The sequence below is a fragment of the Fukomys damarensis genome, unplaced genomic scaffold, assembly GCF_012274545.1.
Source record: "Fukomys damarensis isolate Sample0158 unplaced genomic scaffold, DMR_v1.0_HiC HiC_scaffold_17, whole genome shotgun sequence".
Classification (NCBI taxonomy): Eukaryota; Metazoa; Chordata; class Mammalia; order Rodentia; family Bathyergidae; genus Fukomys; species Fukomys damarensis.
Genome location: NW_022900929.1, coordinates 70717325 through 70737902, shown reverse-complemented (window position 1 = coordinate 70737902; position 20578 = coordinate 70717325). Strand labels below are relative to the sequence as shown.

At 35.4% G+C, this 20578-nt stretch overlaps 1 protein-coding gene across 2 annotated transcripts; it reads left to right on the top strand.

The window, feature by feature from the left end:
• Positions 1-6: 6 nt before the first annotated feature.
• Positions 7-20528, top strand: Sav1 (salvador family WW domain containing protein 1). Of its 2 annotated transcripts, none has more exons than XM_010632572.3 (5): positions 7-108; positions 2105-2548; positions 14719-14989; positions 16757-16900; positions 19259-20528. In XM_010632572.3, the coding sequence occupies exons 1-5, from the start codon at positions 15-17 to the stop codon at positions 19458-19460; spliced, it is 1155 nt and encodes a 384-aa protein (XP_010630874.1). In that variant the 5' UTR covers positions 7-14; the 3' UTR covers positions 19461-20528. The 2 variants fall into 2 exon arrangements, with proteins under 2 accessions (XP_010630874.1, XP_010630875.1); XM_010632573.3 differs by lacking the exon at positions 7-108 and adding an exon at positions 750-819.
• The last annotated feature ends 50 nt before the right edge of the window (positions 20529-20578 follow it).

The following is a 20578-nucleotide window of genomic DNA, read 5'->3' as shown; positions in this document are numbered from 1 at the left end:
CTTCGTCCGGGAGGATGCTGTCCCGAAAGAAAACCAAAAACGAAGTGTCCAAGCCGGCCGAGGTGCAGGGGAAGTACGTAAAGAAGGAGACGTCGCCTCTGCTGCGGAGTGAGTGTCGCGCCCACACTGGGCTGCGGGGACCGGCGTGGCGCCCGCCGCCGCCCCTTCCCTTTCGGGCTCCGGGAAATTAATTTGTTTTTTCTTGTGCCCGGACTGGTGTTCGTTCACGACAGTCAGTGGAGAGTAGGGAAAGGGTTATTACCCGGCTCTGAGTCATCCCTTAAGTATAAACTTTCCTGACGACCCTCTCCTCGCGGGGCTGGGTGTTAGTGTTTTGGAATATTGGGGCAATCGCTGATCCTCTGATGCTGTGGAAGTAAAAGTGACTAGAAGGGGATCCTTACCCTGTTGTGCATTCGTCGAGATCCGAATGTAAACACTGCGGGTGTCACTCGCGTGCCCTAAGTAGTAGAAACTCCGAGGACAGAATTCCGGAGCCCCACTGCAGGACGTAGACTTGAGAAAGTAAAAAGCAGACCACTACCCTTGTCGACCTTATCCAACCTCTCATCACTCTTTAGATCTCTGCAGAAGAGCCGAAAACATTTGTATTTGTCTATTTTCGTGAGATCTCAAAAAGCCAGAGTACTCAAAACGATTCCTGTCATATCAGGGAAGTTGCCAAGTTTTGTTTTGTTTTGTTTTTTCCTTTAACAAATGTTTCCCGCACCCCTTGATTTGCTTTTCAGTTTAAAATGTTTGGTTTTCAAGCTGGATTTCTGGAATTTTAAATTTGCATGCGGTCAAGACATTTGTGAGGTAATTCACTGATCTTCAGGTGCTCCTACTAACTCCAGGGCCCTTTGTGTAGGTTTCCTGCTTGGAAGCTGGTGGTAACCTTGTGACTTACTCATTGCTTCATATTGTAATTGGAAAAGTTCATAGAGGTTCCCAGTATTTGCCCAAGAACACTCAGAAAGGGTGGAGAGCATGTTTTTCCATTATAACATCATCAGCTTTCCAGACTTATTGTGGTAGTTGCAGTACTTTCAACAAATCTACCATATCGGTACATCAGTAACTTGACCCTTGATTTTTAAACTTGTTTTTAACAGCTTGGTTTTCATTGCACTTGCTCTTACATTTTTAAATGAAAACTTACGTGCTTCACATAGTTTGCTAAGCATTACTGAGCGTAGATCACATTGATAAGCCAGTAACTTCAAACTATTTCATTTTTGTTATCAAGCGTTGAGCTTTATGCTGATACTTAGTTTTAGCCTCCGAAGCTTATTAATAAATGCCCTTAAAATTGTTTAATGAACTAATAAAACAGGCTCGATACACAATTTTCTTCAAGTTTTAAAGGCATTTGTTTTCTTGCCAAGAATGTCTCAGCTATTTTCACACTCTGTGTAAACTTTCACATTCAATAGCATATATATCCTGAAGGCCATTGTTCTACCATTAACTTCTGTTTTGAATTATAATTTTAAGGAGCCATAGTTTCAGGCTTGGCATTTTTTTTATCTGATTTAACATTTATGTCCTTTGAAATGAGATCTTTTAATTTTCATAATTCAGTGTTTGGCTTTTCAGTCTTTGGTTACTAGTACTAGGTAGTTCATAGAGTTACTGATTTTAAAATCTTAAGGAAATCTGTGTATGTTTGAGAGTAGACTTATACTGTCTTTAATTTTTTGCCTGAATTTTTGGCAATTTCTAAAATGAAGCAAAAAATAGTCATAACTGCTGGTACTTATTTAATGATTTATTATTTTCTATTTTTACACCTTAATTCATGAGTGTTTCATTGATAACACACTTCATAGTTAAGCTATTGACACTTCATCATATTATGTGTGGAAGTATGTGGAATCGTCTGATTCTGGCTGAATTTGTACATAGCACATCCACACAAATTATTTTCCTATTTGAGTGGGAAAATAATCTTCCTCAAATTAAAATACCAAGTACCATCTTAAAATTTAAATTTTGTTAGGTCTTTTGGTATTTTGATTTTGGGGAGATAGACATAAATGAAAATCCTTAGATAAGTACATGTTATTTATCAAAGTGGTAATTTTACTCCGTTTTATTGTAGATCTCATGCCTTCATTTATCCGGCACGGTCCAACAATTCCAAGACGAACTGATATCTGTCTTCCAGATTCAAGCTCTGCTGCTTTTTCAGTTTCTGGAGAGGGAGTAGTTTCAAGAAACCAGAGTTTCCTTAGAACTCCAATTCAAAGAACACCTCATGAAATAATGAGAAGGGAAAGCAACAGATTATCTGCACCTTCTCACCTTGCCAGGAGTCTAGCAGATGTCCCTCGGGAGTATGGCTCATCCCAGTCATTTTTGACAGAAGTTAATTTTGCTGTTGAAAATGGAGACTCCAGTTCTCGATATTATTATTCAGATAATTTTTTTGATGGTCAGAGAAGGCAAGCACTTGGAGATCGTGTGCATGAAGACTACAGATACTATGAATACAACCATGATCTCTTCCAAAGAATGCCACAGAATCAGGGGAGGCATGCTTCAGGTACCTTAATATTATAGACAGTACTTTATTATTGCAATTAAGACGATGCTCTTTTATGGATTTCTCTGGGAAGCCAACATATATTCTTATTTTCCATTGTGCATTGTGCCAGTTTGGCTTAAGCCTGCTTGTAGGTAGTTGTTAATGTACAATGAATGACAGAATTCTTGAGTCCATTTATTTTATTAACTCCTGTTATATAAACTTGGTTCTTATCTCAAGATTATTTAGACTTAAGACCACAAGCCTTGAAAACATGGAGAATTTAATGTCTTTGGTTGGATTGAATTTAGATTTAGGTTTGGAGAAGGGAGAGGATTAAGTCTTTAGAGATACTGGACCTAAAGCTGAGGGAGGAAAAGAAGATAGGAAAAATTGGCTATGCCAGGTGATACCATGGGCAGGTACACTGCACTTTTTCTCTGAACACAATTTTTTTAGCTCAGTAATTTTTCAGTTTGTTCAAAAACATTTCAGACAGTCTATTATGTGTTGAACATATCTTTCAGTGATTATTCTTTTGTAACAGGCAAAAAATATTATGGAAAAAATATTAAGGAAAAGAATCACTGTACTTTTTTTGTTTTTGTTTTTTGAGACAGGGTCTCACTATGTAGTTGAGACTAACCTGGAACTCACTATGTAGCCCAGGCTGGTCTCCAAACCACAGCGATCCTCCTGCCTCAGCCCCCCAAGCGCTGGGATTACAGGTGTGCACCGCCACGCCCGGTCTGCTGTACTTTTATCTTGGGGCTACTTCTACAAGAAACAGAAAAAATTTGGAGAAACATTATAGTTTTCCTTTTTCCCAGTATGCTGAGTTACACTAGATAAATTAACTTGAAAATTAAACTTGATCATGTGATTTTATTTATTACCTTCCTAATAAGTTGAAGGCTTTGAATTTGGCAGGACAAAGATTTACATTTACGTAACTTCAAATAAGCTGACTTCACAGTTTGGAGCATGAGTGTTTTGACTATAGGGAAAATTGTATTCATTTTGTTTTAATCATTTATATGTCTACTGTTTTCCTGGACCCTCATGGTATACTGTATTTGGGGAAACAAAAATTATATATGTAAAACAAAATAATTGTATACACAAAACAAAAATTATATATATACTAGTTATAGAACAGTTGATTGTTAACTTTATGGTATCAACTGTGATTTTGGGAAATTGAGAATAGCCCAGGGAAAATAGAATACCCTGGTCCGGTTTAAATTCAAGGAAGTGGGCAGTACTACTTTTTTTTTGTACAGTGGATTGAACTCGGATCCTTGCACTTGTAAGGCAGGTGGTGGAAACTACCTCTTTTTAAGAAATAAGATATAAGATGAATTGCAGATTTGTTTTCCAGCTACAAGCAGACTTGAGTCACGCAAAAGTCACTGCATTTCATGAAGAGAAATGATTTTATGAAAGTAGTGTTTAGAGATTAGTTTATAGCATATTCAGCATATTTGGGATAGATTCCAGAGGAAAGATGATTGATTACAAGTACCAGTAATACCGGAGAGGAAAAGATAGATCTAAGATGTCTTTTCAAGGAAAAATGAAGATTATGGGTTTGGAAAATAGTAAATTACTCAAGTTTGAAAATTGAGGAATAGTATGAATATTGGGCAGCTTATTTTATGAAAGCTGGTATTGTAATCTCATCAGGACATTGAAGAGGAAAAGTTCAGGGCATGTATAAATGAGCGTGGATGAGGACCGTTTTGATTTTAAAGAACTCCTAGATTAACGCAGTTGTATACCGAGTATTGCAGGTTATTTTTAATAGTTTTCATCATCAGAAATAGTTTTTACACAAATTCAGAAGTGAATATAAAAAAGCTTATTTCCTTTTGGAGTAATAACTTTATTACAGGAAATTTGCAAAATGCAGAAAAATAAAGTACCCATCTACCAGCAATTTTTTGTTATATTATTTTCTTTATCTTTTTCTGTGCTAAATTCTTTTTAATGTTATTATGTCTTGTACGATTTTTTTGTGCTTGGATTTTACTTGAATGAATTTCATTTTTATGAGTAATAACACCATCATTTTCTGCTTTGGTGCATGTTCAGTGATTAGTATTTTAAGCAAATTAATGAAGGACCTGCTTTGGACTTTTGGAAAAGGAAGAAGTGGAACACATTCAGATGAATGGGACTTGGCCATTAATAGTTTGAGATTCAGGGGGAAAGGAAGAGTCAGATGTGATCAGCATAGCCCCTGTTCCATCGAGATGCCCCCAAAAGTAAATGGCTAAGAGGATGAATGAATCCAGAGGTTTCAAATCTGGAGACTTAAGACAGTTTTCGTTAGCAAAGGGAGAACAGGAATAATAGCTGTGTTTATTGTAATACAGATTATCTGTTGTTCTTTGTAGTCACCTCTCCCATCTCTATATTGCAAATATTGCTGATAGTTCACACAAGTTGAGTATGTTCAAAAATCAAATGCTTCAAAATTGAAACTTTTTGAGCACTGACATGATGCCATTAGTAATTCCACATTTGACCTTCTGTGACAGATCATAGTCAAAAGAGAGGTACACTAAAAAATATTGCACTTCAGACTGCATTTAAGGTCTAGATAAAACATACATGATTTTCATGTATGAACTTGGGTCCTCTCCCCCAGGTATTTCATGTATTTGCAAATATTCTAAAACCCAAAAAGATACAAAATGCAAAACATTCTGGTCCCAAGCATTTTGGATAAAGGATATCTAAGTCTGTAATACTTTTCTGTGTAAGCTTTCAGTATGTCTGGAGAATTAGCAATACCAAGTTAATGTCTTGTTTTAAAATTCTGATTTGCAAAGTATCATTGAAGAAATATGGCAAACCAAATTTCCACTGATTTAGGTGTTGTCTTGACATGGTTTTTAGTTTAAAGACAGACTTAAGTCAGCTTTTCAGTCACAACTTAGAGTTAATTAAATGTTTTTTCAAGTTAAAATATATAATTAAAAAAAATAAGACTTGATTTCATGGGGTAGCTAAAACCTTTTAATGACAGTAGGCTTCTGTGTTATTTATCTCACCTCGGGCTCTTTCACATCAGATTATACCAGATTTACTTCAAGGATTTAGATACTTGAAGAAATTTTTGTAATAAAATGTGTCCCCCTCTATTTTTTTTTAGAAAAAGATGTGTATTTGTTACAGCAGCGAGTGATTGGTTGAAAAACTTCATTTACTTTTATTAATTTATGTCTGGGCAATATGGATTTAATAGTTTACCTTCTAGAAGAAAATAGTACTTCTTTGAAGGAACCTCTTAAAATTGTAGAAAAAGGTTAACAGATGGTTTAGTAACCAAAGAGAAAAACCTTACAGCTGTCTTTTCCAGAAGAGAAATATCTGAATGAGACAATGGCAGAAAGTTTCCTGAGTTCAGAAAAGACTTGAAACATACTTTCACGATTTATGCTAGATAGGGTTCAAGGAATTTAAATGAATAGAAAGGAGAATGTAAATTTGTGGGAGGGTAGGGATGAGCTCTAGATAGATCTATATTCATATTCATAAGTACTGTATTAAGTTTTTGTTAATGTAAGTATAAAAATATGGAAAATTTTGTTATGACTATGACAGTAATAATTCCTGCTAATTATTTGTTACTTAGATGTTCAGGAAATGCCTTTTCTCAAAAGGGTTAAATTTATCTTATTTAGCAGAAGCACAAAGACAAGTTGAAGTTGTGTAGTAGCTTTTTGTATATCTTAAAGGATTTTAGGGCCTAGGGAGTTCTACATTTAGCTATGAAATTTGACCTTAACATTCTTGACCATCATGCCAGTCAGTCACTGTGTGTGCCAAAGGTAGGAATCCTGCTGTTAACAGGAACTCTTAAGCAGATTGAATTTCTTTGTTTTGCACATAATTTAATTCTATGAACTTTTAAGTAGCAATTTAAAAAAATATTTAAAATGTTTTAAAGATCACTAAAGAAATCAACGTATAAAAATCAAACTGAAAGGTGTCAGGCTTTATTTAAAGAATACTGGATTTGTATTTATTCCAGTAAGTATTGAGTTAACCAAAATAATCTTTTGAGGAAAGATTGATAAGCTTTAGAGACACATTTTATCAGTAATTATTTCACAGAGGAACAGAAAAATTAATTGGCTTTGTTTAATATTTAGAACTTTATTAATATCATAATTATAACTTTAGTATCTATCCCATGGACCATTTGGAACTTAAAGTTTCAGACTTTTTTTTCCTGATACTGGGTATGAAACCCAGGGCCTTGTACATGCCATACATGCTAGGAAAGTGCTCTTAGCTACATCCCTGGCACCCCCCTACCCACTTCTAAAACTTTTCTGTGAAATGGGCTCACTGAGTTGTCCAGGCTGGCTTTGAACTTACTAGCCTCCTGAGTTGCTGAAATTACAAGCGTGTGCTGTTACATCTGGCCAGATCCACTTTAATTTCTGTAGAAACTTAAAGTTTGGAAACCAAATATCTTGAGCTTTCTTTATAAATATAGGTCTCATAGCTATCTTACAGGTTAAGTTCTTTGAAGGCATATCTAGTGTAAGCTTGGTGGAGATGAAAGAATACTTTTACTTGTCTTCAGAAAGTCCTGAAATTGCTTGTGAATGTTTTACTTTGTATTATTGTAACATGTTTGTGCTGTTAATTCCTGCAAACAGAAGCAATTCTGAAGATTATTTATGAAAGCCATTTATTCTTCTCTGAGTAATTGAAATTATGGAAAACATTTTCCCCTGTGGTTCAAAAATAAAGTCTCATTTTTCTGTCTTACTAATTTAGTTCAAAATTGGTTGCTTTCTTTTTCTTTTATTAGTGGTAGTTACATTTTTCTCCTTTTGTTCTACTAAAATTGATTGTGGGTTCAGATGTCAGTCTGGTTCATCCATCATAATCTCAGCATTTAGGGAGGCTGAGTCAGGAGAATCACAAATTCACAGCCCTCCCAATCAATTTAGTGAGAACCTGTCTCAAAAAACAAAAAGGACAGGGAGTGTAGCCCAGTATGAAGGCCCTGGGCTCAGTCTGTAGTACCAGGGACCAGAGAGGAATGTTTTTTACTTACTGTTTTTGGCAGCCATTAATGATCATTGAATAGATCCAGGTTTTATGAAGAACTGCAAATGGTGGTTTTTGAATTCTGTTACTTCTCTATAGCAGTCGGAATTCTACAATAAATTTTCTTTATCATTTACTTGGTTGCTATTTGTGTAGAAAAAGTGGGATAAATACATGCTAGATCTTCCTCTTATTTACTATTTTTCTGAATAATGAAGTAGAATCCTAACCACTTCCAAAGATAACTAATGAGTTTTTATTTTGAGTAGCTATAGACTCAAGGATTTTTTTTTTTTAACTTTAGGTTTCATTTAACTAGTATTTTCTGTCCCAGAAGTTTATAGATTTCATTTATCATGTCTCCTTATTCTTTGGTCTGTTGACAGTTTTTCACTTTTTTCCGCCTTTTTATGTGTGTTTGAGTAGTGCATGTCGGGTATTTTGTAGACTGTCCCTCAATTTGGATTTTCTTTTTGTTTCTAATGATTAGGCTGGGCTTATTAAGGTTTCTGGAAGGAGGGTATATGTGTGTATGTATGTTTATACTTATATATTATGTCATAAATAAGGAGGTACATGATAATCCACATGACATTACTGGTAACAATAACCATTATCACTTAAGTTTATCAGGCTTCTCCACTGTGAAGTTAGTATTTTCCCCTTTCCATACTCTTGGGAAAGAAGTCAATGGGCTCTTGTATAAGAGAGCCCACATGAACTGAATAAAGAGAGCAGGTCACATGAACTGAATAAAATAGTAGTAGCTTATTTTTAAAGGTATTTCCCACTTAAAAAATACACATTATTGTGCTCTAAATTCTCTTTGAGTAATTTTTCTCAAGTATGGTTAAGCCACTTGATGTATGCTTGGATTCATTTATTTTGCTTTATGTTTTAGGAATTGCTTCTAAATTTTGATTTAATTTTGTTTTATAGTTACATAGGGCATTTGAAAGTTTCCAAAATCAAACAGAATAGTTAGAAAATTACTTCTATCACTGTCTCCCCATATAGATAACCATTTTCACTAATTTTTGTTGTATCTTTGCATTACAACATTTTATAAAAATAGGCATATATATAAAATAGAGCTTGGCCGGGGATTTAGCTCAGTGGTTCCGCTGCCTACCTGGCAAGTGCAAGGTCTTGAGTTCGATCCCCGGTACCAAAAAATAAAAAGTAAATTAAAATAGGCTATATGTGTATTTATGCTTATTTTCATGCATATATATTTTTTCATACTTATTCTCACTTCATATATATTATCTGTTGCTGTATAAAACATTACTCCTAAACTATGTAGCATAAACAACAAACATTTATCATTTAAATTATGTGATCGGGATGTCAGAGTAGCTTAACTGGATGGTTCTGACCCAGGGTCTCTTTTGAAATTGTAGTTCATATGTCGGGGGCCACAGTTAATTGAAGGCTTCCCTGGGACTCCAAGGTCTTCTAAGCACAGCCATGCGGCTCTTCGCTAGATGGGAGTCTTCAGTTCCTCTCTGCATGAGCTGTTCATGACATGGTAGCCAGCTTCTCCCAGATCAAGCAGTCCAAGAGCTATCAAGGGAGCTTGACCAGGACGGAAAGCTGCACAGCCTTCTAAGTCCTATTATCAGAAGTCACATATTATCCTTTCTGTCATAAACTACCACACACACTGACAAGGGGAAAATAGGAGGGCAGGGATTAGCAGGGCCCTGGACCACTTTATGGGCTGTCTATCGTGTATACAAGGTACCTATTATCCAAACTGGGATATTCCTCCTTTTGCTTCTCCTTACCCTTAATATATTCTGGATATTACTTTAGATCGGTAAATAGAAATCGCCTTCATTCATTTTTATGTCTGTGTAGCTCAGTACTCCAGTCTGGTCTAGGCGTAATAGCATAATCATTCCATATTAGCTTTGTGTTGCTGGGACAAAATACCTGATAAACACAACTTAAAGTAGAAAAGTTTTTCTTATCTCACAGTTTCAGAGGTTTTCCATGCAGGGTCATCTGGCTTTAAGGCAGAGACTGTCTGGTGGAGGGGCCTGGCAAAGGAAAACAGCTCGCTTCATGGTAGCCAAAGGCAGAGAACAAGACGTACACCCTGTGAACGCACACACCAGTGATCTGCCTTCTCCACCAGGGCCCACTGCCTAACAGCCCACGCACCTGCAGTGATTATGCCTCATGAGATAAGTGCCTTCACCATCCAGTGACTTGAAATCCCGCCTCTGAACACAAGAGACTTTTGGGAGACATTTTTGGTCCAAACCATCACACATCCCAGTATCCTAACAGTGGACGTTAGGTTTCTTTCTAGCCTTTTGTCTTTGCTATGGATGCTGCTGCAGTGACTAGCCTTATGCATTTGCAGTTTTGTATTTAAATGAATACGTACTTCTTAGAATCATTATCCAGTAACCTGTATTTATTTACATACCTTCTTTAAAATCTGAGTTTGAATTGAAGCATTTTCCTCTAAGTTTCTTGTGAATTACTTTTTATTTTTTTGGTTCTGGGGATTGAACTCCGGACCTTGCACTTGTGAGGCAGGCAGCAGAACCACTGAGCTAAATCCCCAGCCCTTGTGAATTACTTTCTGTCATCTGTGTTTGTATATAACATTATGATTGACAGACACTGCTATTCTAATCCAGGCAGGAGGTAGTATTTTTTAAGCATATTTAGATTTGTAAGTATTATTTTGAAACATAAAAAAATTTCTTTTGCCATTCCTTAAAGTTAACCTTTTGACAGACAGATATTTTTTGCCAAAATGGTAACCTTTCACACCTGAATGGTAACCCAGACTCTTACTTTGAACATTCTGTGTTTGAACATCCATAGGCCATGATGGCATCTCTGCAGCTGCTGCCTAGGGGCTAATTTATTTTTTCCCTTGATTATAAGAAACATCTCAGTTTCAGAACTGGCAAAAACCAGGAGGGAAAGAAGCAAAGTAATTCAGAAAATATTGCTTGAGTGGACTTCCAGGTTATTCATTTTAGAAGAGACATCCTGTATATTATCCCCTTTTTTTCTTTTTTTTTTTTTTGGTACTGGGGATTGAACTCTGGTCTTTGAGATTGCAAGGCAGACGCCAGAACCACTAAGCTAAATCCCCAGCCCTTCAGGTTATTCATTTTAAAATCACTTAATTCCACACTTTCCCCAGTTCCCTACATCCTTTACAGTATAGTACTTCTGACACTTCTGTATTATTTCAAGTATTTTATATTGGATGAAGGTTTTATGTAATGTTACTACAAACACGATACATGTGCATAATAAATTCAGACTTTATAAAAACGTGTAAGTAGGGGTTCTCCATATTATTAATGTGCATATACTAACATTATATGTGTTTTAAACAAGTAGGTGTTTATTTAGTATATTCTGGCTTGCAAATTGCCTTTTTCTTGTAGTGTACTCTAAATTTCTTTATATGCAGAGTTTTCTCCTTGAAAAAAAAATCATTTAAAAAGGGCCATGTGGGAATCTTTTTTTTTTTTTTTTACTTCTCAAACAATTTTGTATAATTTTCTGATATGGATTGTTAGATGGTTTCTAGTTTGAGGTAGATGAGATTGATTTGTTGTATCTGTAACAGGTGACATCTTTCTGTGGGTCTGCTCCTAAGTTTTCTATTTACAATCTATGCATCTTTTCTCCACAAATACCACAATACACATTACAACAGACTACTCAACACATACTATGTACTTTATTCCATAGGCACTATTTAGACCCTTGGGAGATGCCTGTGAATAAAACAAGGATTCCTCTTTGGGATCTTCCTTGTGGAATTCTTATGAGAAAGATGATAAACAAAAATTGTAAGATAAATGATACAAGAAAATGTGGGGCTGGGGATTTAGCTCAGTGGCACTGCACCTGCCTTGCAAGTACAAGGCCCTGAGTTCAATCCCCAGTACCAAAAAAAAGGTGAGACGGTAAATGGAACCTGGGGAGATTCAGATTGCCATGGGTATAAGACTGAGTTTTATTATGAGATTTAAACAGAGACTCAAAGAGAGTGAGAGAGTGAGCTAGGTGGCTATGTGAAGAAAGAATATTCTAGGGAGAATAAACAGCCAGTATCAGCTATACTTGAGAACAGCAAGGAAGTAGGCATGTCTGGATCCAAGTAAACAAAGGGTAAAGAAATAGCTGAGGTCGGAGAAGGAATGGAGATCCATTCAACAGTACAACCTCATTTAAAAGTTATCTCATTAGAGAAAAACTTTTATCAAGTAATGGCACAGTAAAGATAATTTATACAAAATAACAAAAACTTACTGAGAACAGCTGTGATACTAATCTAGAGGTTTATGGAGTAATTAAATGCTGCTTTTAAGCCACTGAGTGGTGTTTTTCTTATATGGGAATAAAATTATAGTTGTGTTGTTCTGTTTTTGTGGTGCTAAGTATTACACTCAAGACCTTTGTACTGCATATGCTATATCCCTAGACCTTTAAAAAAATTTTTTTGAGACAGGGTCCCAGTAAGTCACTTAATTGCCCAGGCTGGGCTTAAATTTATGGTCACAAAATGCTGAGCTTATAGGTATGTACCATGGTGCTTGGCTTGCATTTATTATTTTAAAAATAAATTATAATAACTTTTAAAAATGATACACAGTTCTAAGTTTTACCGTATATATAGATTCATGCAATACCAGTAGTCAGTATATGAACATTATTTCTATGTCCCCCTAAAATTCCCTCATGCTGCTCTGTTGTAATAACCTCTACCCTCACCTCCAGTTCCAAGTACATAGTTTTGCCTTTGCAGGAATTTCATGTAAATGGAATTATGTAATTTATAGTAATTTAAGACTAGCTTCTTTCATAATGTCTTTCAGATTCATCCATAGTGTTGCATATAAAAATCATTCCTTTTTATCTCTGAGTAGAGGCCACTGTGTACCTACTATAGTTTGTTTATCCAGTCTGTTTAAGGATGTGTACAGGTTATTGTACTCTAATGCAGTTATGAATATAACTACAGTAAATGTCCATTATAGCTTTTTGTGTGAAGATAGATTTTTTTATTTCTCTGGTAAATAGCTAAGGATTGTTGTAGATATGACAAGGTTTACTGTAGAAGTTTAACAGTGCAGAGCTGCTACGCCGTTCTTTAGAGTGACTAGGATTTTGCATTTCTGCCATCAGTGTAAGAATGTTCCAGTTGCTCTGAATTACCAGGTTTTGTTGGACAGTCCATGGGTTCTGTGGTTGTCTCATTGTGATTTTAATTTGCATTCTGTGATGGCTAATATGACACTGAACATTTTTCATGTGCTCATTTACCACCTATACATTGTCTTTGGTGCAATGCCTTTTGAAATTTCTTGCCCATTTTTTAAAAATTAAATTTTCTTTATGTTGAGTTTTGAGAGTTCTTTACTCTAAAGTCCTTTGCCTAATGTATGATTTGCAAATTTGTCTGAGTTTATAGCTTGATTTTCTTTTTCTTAACAATGTTGGGTGTTCTTCATAAAACATTTTTATTTTGATTGATTGATATTACTAAACTTGAACCTAGTGCTTTTGCACTGAGCTACGTCCCCAGCTGTCTTTTTTTATTTTTTATTTTGAGTCAGGGTCTCACTAAATTGCTGTGTTGCCCATACTGAGCTCAGACCTAAGATCCTTCTGCCTCAGTCTTCGTGAGTGCTAGGATTACAGGACTGTATCAACCCTTCTTGGCCTATTTTAATTTTGATGAAGCCCAAATTGTCAGTATTTTTCTTTATGGATTTAACTTCTGTCATCGTGATTAAGAACTTACTGCCTCAGGCCTGCTTCAACCATTCTTGGCCCATTTTAATCTTGATGAAGCCCAAATTGTCAGTATTTTTCTTTCCTTTTTTTTTGTACCAGGGATTGAACTCAGGACCTTGTGCTTGGGAGGCAGGCACAGCACCACTGAACTAAATCCCTGGCCTTGTCAGTATTTTTCTTTATGGATTTAACTTCTGTCACCATAGTTAAGAACTCATTGCCTAACCTAAGGCCATAAAAAAATTATCCTGTTTTATCTTCTAAAAGTCTTAGTTATGTGATCCATTTTGGATTTGTGTGTAAGATGTATATGTTGTGATTCAGGGTTTTTTTCTTTTGTTCTGTGTATGGATGCTCAGTTGTTCCAACAAATCATTTGTCGAAAACATTGCCCTTCTTCACTAAATTGCCTTTTCGCTTTTGCCAAAAATCAATTGCTCTCAGTCCTGGGATGTGTGGCTCAGTGGTGCTGGTTCTTTGTTTTGTGGGATTGATCTATTTGTCTATTCTTTTGTCAGTACCACACTGTCTTGATTACTATAGCTTTATAGGAAATTTTAAAACCAAATTTACTCTTTTTACAAATTATTTTGGCTACTTGTTCTTTTGTCTGTTGGTATATACTTTAAAATTCTGCTTGTCTGTTTACCTGTGTCTTCAAAAACTGCTGTAATACTGATTGGAATTGTCTTAAACATAAAGGTCAGTTGAAGAGCATAGATATCTTTACTATGTTGAGTCTTCTAATCCATTAACATAGTGTAGGTCTCCTTTATTTTCTCTTAGCAGTTTTGTGGTTTGCAGCATCTGGATCCTTTTGTTAGATTTATGTGTAAATATTTCATTTTTGCATTCCTATAAATGGTACTATTTCAGTAATTTTTTTTTCAGTTGTTGTTAGTGCTAATTGATTTTTCTATGCTGAATTTTAGTTACTTTGATAAGCTTACTTAACAACTCTAGGGCCCAGCCAGACTATTTTTAAAGAAATTATAAAGTAGGAATGGTTTTACAAGTTCATTTTTGCTTTTTTTTTTAGATGAAATGTCAAATCTCTTGAATGAAATGAGATTTTCCTTTCCCCCCTTTTCCTTTAGCAGTGTACATAAATAGCCTCACTAGTAGTTAAATGTTTGTATGGCCTGGTGATGGAAGCTGCAAACAAACCAAAAAAAAAAAAAAAACACTAATTTCAAAGTCTAGTTCCTCCATCTTTGTAATTAAATAATATGACTAATTTTATGAAAAACTTTATACACAATCATAGATTTTTAACAGAAGAGGTAATGGTTCTTTTTCTTCTTTCTTTTGCTTTGTCCTGTCAGGTATTGGGAGAGTTGCTGCTACATCTTTAGGAAATTTAACTAACCATGGATCGGAAGACTTGCCCCTTCCCCCTGGCTGGTCTGTGGACTGGACAATGAGAGGGAGAAAATATTATATAGATCATAACACAAACACAACTCATTGGAGCCATCCTCTTGAACGAGAAGGACTTCCTCCTGGATGGGAACGAGTTGAATCTTCAGAATTTGGAACCTATTACGTAGATCACACAAATAAAAAGGCTCAATATAGGCATCCCTGTGCTCCTAGGTATTGACTTTATTTTTACTTTTCTGTTTTGAAATTGTCTAGTGTTATTTTTTGGGCTCATTTTTATCAGAGAGAAAGTTATCCTGAAACTTGAGATTTTAAATCTTTAAGTTTTAAACTTGTATTTTTCTCTGGGTTTATTTTTGGTAATAAATGACTTTAGTAATTTTAAACATACTTATTTTTTTTCTTTAGCTTTAAAATCAGGACCAGTGTTCTTGTGATCAGATTCTTTTAATATGCCAGTATTTTTGTTGTGGATACTGACACATTAAAATAGTAAAATATGTCTCTTCCTATTTAAGTTGCTATATACATCCAACCTACCTCCTAATAAATCAGAAGAGTTAGAAAATCTTGATGTTTTTATTTAATTGCAGACTCATTTATGTTCTGTTTTTTTTTTTTTTTAACTGTTCCCAGGTAAGAAAGTAAAATTGGGACTGGACAAAACATCCCACATGTAATAAATAAAGTAAATATAGCCAGCGATCCTTTGGACAATTTCTGTTGTTACTGGGCTAACCAGCAGATCTGGTTTATTGCCACAATTTAACCTTGTGCTAATTCTGTAGCCAGTTGTGTCACTTGTCACTATTAAGCACTTATAATTAATCCAAATTAAGATGTGTTATAAATGTAAAATAAAGCTGGATTCCAAAGTACCTATGAAGTAGATATTAGCTTACTAATGAACTGGCAAATCTTTCATATTAACCATATTTGAGCTTCAATAAGTCATAAGATTTAAAAATGAGTAAAATGTCTTTAGCTTGTTGGTAGATGTTGCCTAGCTTCCCTGGCATAACAAAATATTTTTTGGTTATAGTAGATATTTTTAAGTTATTGGAATCATTATGGGGCTGGAGCAGTGGTAGAGTCCTTGCCTTGCATGTGCAAGGCCCTAGATTAAATACCCTACACTGTAGAGCAAAACAAACAAAACTCATTATGAGAATATATTTAGTATCATTATCTGAAAGAATAAACTTTAGCATTGTGTTGCTTTAGTTATTTTACATATTTATTGATTCAGCTTTGAAAATTTGTTTTTCCAGTGATTTCATTTAATGGTACTCAGTCAGTGGTTACTGGATGTCTTCTTTCACAAGAACTGAACCTACCGTTATGCCTTGCTGTCAACAGGTGGCAGAGATCTTTGTGCACCAAATATGATTAGAGCGTTTACTTTTCTGCTCTTCATTAACCTCACAATATAAAATTTTTAATCTTACAAGGCATTTTCACAATTAATTGAATTACTACTCTCAGAAACTGTAGAATGTAAACAATAGTAAAACTTCAGTTCACATAAAAAGTATTAATAGCTGTTTGAGTCTGTATGTTTCACAGGCCTTATCTGTTTCAGCCAACAGGAGAAAGAAAACATCTTTTTTTGCTTTGAGAGAAACTATCAACTTTTACAATATAAATTTATAGCTAGTTAATAGTTATTGCAAAATTTGTGATTCTAGATTTAAACCTGTGTGTGAAAGTTAACTTAGCTACAACTTTTCTATAACCTATTAAAACTGTCCTTGAATAAATATCAGCCAGAAGAAATATCTTTAAAATATATAAAAGTTTAGCTTAGGTTTATATCTGGTAAAGAAAGCCAAGCCTTTGTCATAGAAAGGTACCTTTTAGGGGTGGAAGGTAGTTAGTTCAGACAAAAAGCATATGGAAGGATGCTTAGGGACTGTTTTTATAATTTCTTGCTTAGATTTAGGGCTTTTATCTTAACAAATGCCTATTCTGTCTTTTTAGTGTACCTCGGTATGACCAACCACCTCCTGTCACGTATCAGCCACAGCAGACTGAAAGAAACCAGTCCTTTCTGGTACCTGCAAATCCGTACCATACTGCAGAAATTCCTGACTGGCTTCAAGTTTATGCTCGAGCCCCTGTGAAGTAAGTGAAAATACAATACAGGACAGGCATTCTGTAGGGACTCTGAGCTGCTTAACCCAAGTACAGTAGTACGTTGTTTTTCTCCTAATAATATTGGGCTTCTAAGTAATAGTGTATTGACAAAAGGACATCAGCACTTTAAAAGTTTGATTGGAAATCCTAGTTCTTCAAACATTGAGCTTCAGTTCTTTGGATGCAGACCTTTGCTTTTAGTTATACAGTAAGAAACTTGCATTCTTATAGGAGATTAATTTGTAAAGTGATGCATTACTTGTGATAAAAATAAGAACCTATGTAAGTGCTAGGTACATGAGTGAAAGAAAGCAGGGCACTGCGAGATTAGGACTTTTTATTAGTAATTATGAATTTATATTAAGTAAAATCTTAAGCTTCATGAATGCCAGAAGTTCTAGGAAATACCTAATATGAAACTGTTTCTTCATGTAGGCTCATTAAGAAATTTTTCCAATTTCTGTTCAGGATTAGTTATAGTTTCCCAGCCCAGCATGGTGGCGTATGCCTGTATTGTCAGCACTTGGAAGGCTGAGGCAGGAAGATTGCTGTGAGTTTGAGGTCAGCCTGTGCTACTTAGTGACTTCAAGGCAAACCTGAACCTACGCAGTGAGACCCTGTCTAAAAAAAAATCAAAATAACAATAACAATAATAATAATAAAGTAGCTGTAGTTTCCCATAAAAGAGAACATAAAGCTTTCTACAAAGAAGTCAGTGCCTATTAGTAAATTTATAACTTTCAAGCAATTGAATAAAAGAGTCTAGTGGAATATGTTTACTTTGTGGTTTTGCATATTGTACTCCTAATGTTCCTGGTATGAACACTCCAGTTGGACATACTATTCCAAAGTCCAAGGATGTGGCACATGCTGACTGCTCAGTATGTATTTTTCCCCTTTTATATTATATAGATGATCCATTTAAAATAAAATAGTATGGGCTGAAGATTTGGCTCAGTGGTGCCACTGCCTGCCTTGTAAGCACCAAGGTCCCAAGTTTGATCCCCTGTACCAAAAAAAAAGGTGAATAATTTATGAGAGAACCATTGGGTAGGACATACTAATAAATGGTTTTTAAAAGCAAACTTACTAAAATTTGCAAACAAAGCTCTTACATCTGCTCTGCAGTGAGTTGAGAGATAACACCAGTATTATATAGGTATACAACTTACTGTACTTCAAGTTCTTTCTCAAGTCTTACTTTCCAGTCTCATCTTAATGAATATTAACATTCATATTCCTAACAGTTTCTTGGTCCACAGTTCTCTTCCTTTTTTACTTTTTAGTCAGTAAACACTTGCAGGAGATAAATAACCTCTTTAGATGTCACTTTTTTTAATCTTTAAAATGAGAAAATACTGCCTCGCAAGCGCGAGGTCCCAAGTTTGATCCCCACTACCTAAATAAATAAGAAATTGAATCAGAGTACTGTCTCATGACCTTTTTCAAAGAATAATTTACTATAGTAGGTAGTTGCGTAGTTCCAACTTAACATATGATCCACATACCATTGGAGGAGAACTAAAGGCTTTCCGGAATTTATGTAAATTATTAGTTTTGGTTTTGGTTTGGTTTTTTGGTGGTGTGTGTTTGTTTGTTTGCTTTGTGCCACAGATCAAATTCAGGACCTTGCACTTGCGAGGCAGGCATGGCACCACTGAGCTAAATCCCCAGCCAGTAAATTGTTTTTCTGTGAGTCCTTTGCCACACTGTGAAGTTTTCTACAGTCTTATTTTTTTTTTGAAATTTATTCCCTCTTTTCTTAAGATTTTTTTTTCTGCAAGGTTATTCATCCTCTGGAGTGCTTGGCCTGAACTAATGATTCCTCCTCGTTCCTCATTCTCCTCTTTGTTTCCTTGTTTGTTGCCCGTGACACAGATGACTGGCCATTTTTATGCATCATCATTTGCAAGCACAGTGTGGGTTGAGTAGTCTTAAGTTCTTCACAGAAATCATAGGACCAACTGTAGTTCGGCGTTTGTGTGCATGGTTGTCAAGTATTTGTAGTAGAATAACTGATACTTAATAGAAATGGATATTCTTTAACTCGAAGTAATATAACAGTTTTCCTTAGAAATGGTGTATGTAGTCAGGCATGGTAGCATGCACCTCTAGTCCCCACTATCTGGAGCTGACCAGGAGGATCACTTAAGCCTGGGAGTTTGGGGCTGGCTTGGGCAGGACCCCAGCTCAAAAAAAAAGATTGAAATACCAAGTTAATAATTCAGTTATCTTTAAGCTTATAGTTTGTTTAGTTATAATAAAGTTAGTACTTGTAAAAATATACTACTTATTTCTATAGATACGTGCTTATGTATGTGTTGTGAATGTTGTGCTTTAAAACAGATATGACCACATACTGAAGTGGGAACTCTTTCAGCTGGCTGACCTGGATACATACCAGGGAATGCTAAAGTTGCTCTTCATGAAGGAACTGGAACAAATTGTCAAAATGTATGAAGCCTACAGGCAGGCTCTTCTCACTGAGTTGGAAAATCGCAAGCAGAGACAGCAGTGGTATGCCCAGCAGCATGGCAAGAATTTTTAAGTTAACTTTTCAAAAGAAATTTTAAATTTTATAAGAGCTTTAAAGTATTTTCACAGGCTCAAGACATGCAGACAAATACCTTCATTAACAAAGGCAGCTTACTTTTTGAAAATTATAAAATTCTAATTTTACATGTATTTTGTCACTAGAAGTTTTCTTTTATTATAAAATGGGTTTATTATTCTAAGCACCAACATGGTATATACATCCAGATGCTGTGTATTAGGAAACTGCTTTGAATAGTCTTGATGGAGAAAAATGTGGCAAGAAAATGTCATAACCATATATTAGATTAGGAATGATCACTTGGTGACTTCCAGCCGCAGTACCTTTCTTTAAAAGAAAAATCTATGCAGTATTTTTAAAATGTTTACTGCTTCAGTGTGGAATGTTACCTGGAATGGGATGGGTTTTTTGCATATTATCATGGTCTAGTTCAAAATACAAAATAGGATTTGGAACCTTTATTGTGATAAATTTCTGTGTATGATGTGTGCTGTGACCCCTTTCCCTGCCAAGGGTAAGGGACCCTTTTGCAGCATGTTGAGATGATCTTGCAGGAATAAATTTCAGCATAGGCCGTAGCCTGGGTGGAGAGGGCATGTGCAGCTCTGAGGCAGGGCTGGCTGCTATGAGCTCAGCTGCAGTGAGGAGGCAGCACCGGGTGCCCAGCAGCACCGCACACCGTCTCTCCCGCCGGCTAAGCTGCCAGGCGTGACAATCAGGGATTCCATGGGAAATCTTCGCCATTAAATCAGTTTTATATTACTTTTTTATCTTCGAAGTGTTTCTGTCACAGAACTTTTAAAACCATATTATTTCCTTCCCAGTTTCTTCCCTTTGGTTTATATTAAAATGTTGTTCATCATTAGAACAGTATATTTGATTACGGACAAGTATATGATACTTCCAGCCTGTAAATCTCTAAAATTCTGTGAATTTCATAGCTTTTCAGTTACATTTATCTGAGCTGTAAATACATGTAAATACGTTTTAAGTTTTGGTAGTCTTCCAAAATATAAAGCACTCCCAGTTAGACATAAGTGGGTTTGAATTACTGATAAAATATTGTATTTGATTTTATATAACAACTTTATTAAATATATTTTTGTGGAAAC

Bases quoted from the DNA above. Each gene is read 5' to 3' on its own strand.
- Sav1 (XM_010632572.3), top strand. From the start codon at position 15: ATGCTGTCCCGAAAGAAAACCAAAAACGAAGTGTCCAAGCCGGCCGAG. The intron at 2,549-14,718 runs GTACCTTAATAT...TTGTCCTGTCAG, and splicing joins TCAGGGGAGGCATGCTTCAG to GTATTGGGAGAGTTGCTGCT. The intron at 16,901-19,258 runs GTAAGTGAAAAT...GCTTTAAAACAG, and splicing joins TATGCTCGAGCCCCTGTGAA to ATATGACCACATACTGAAGT.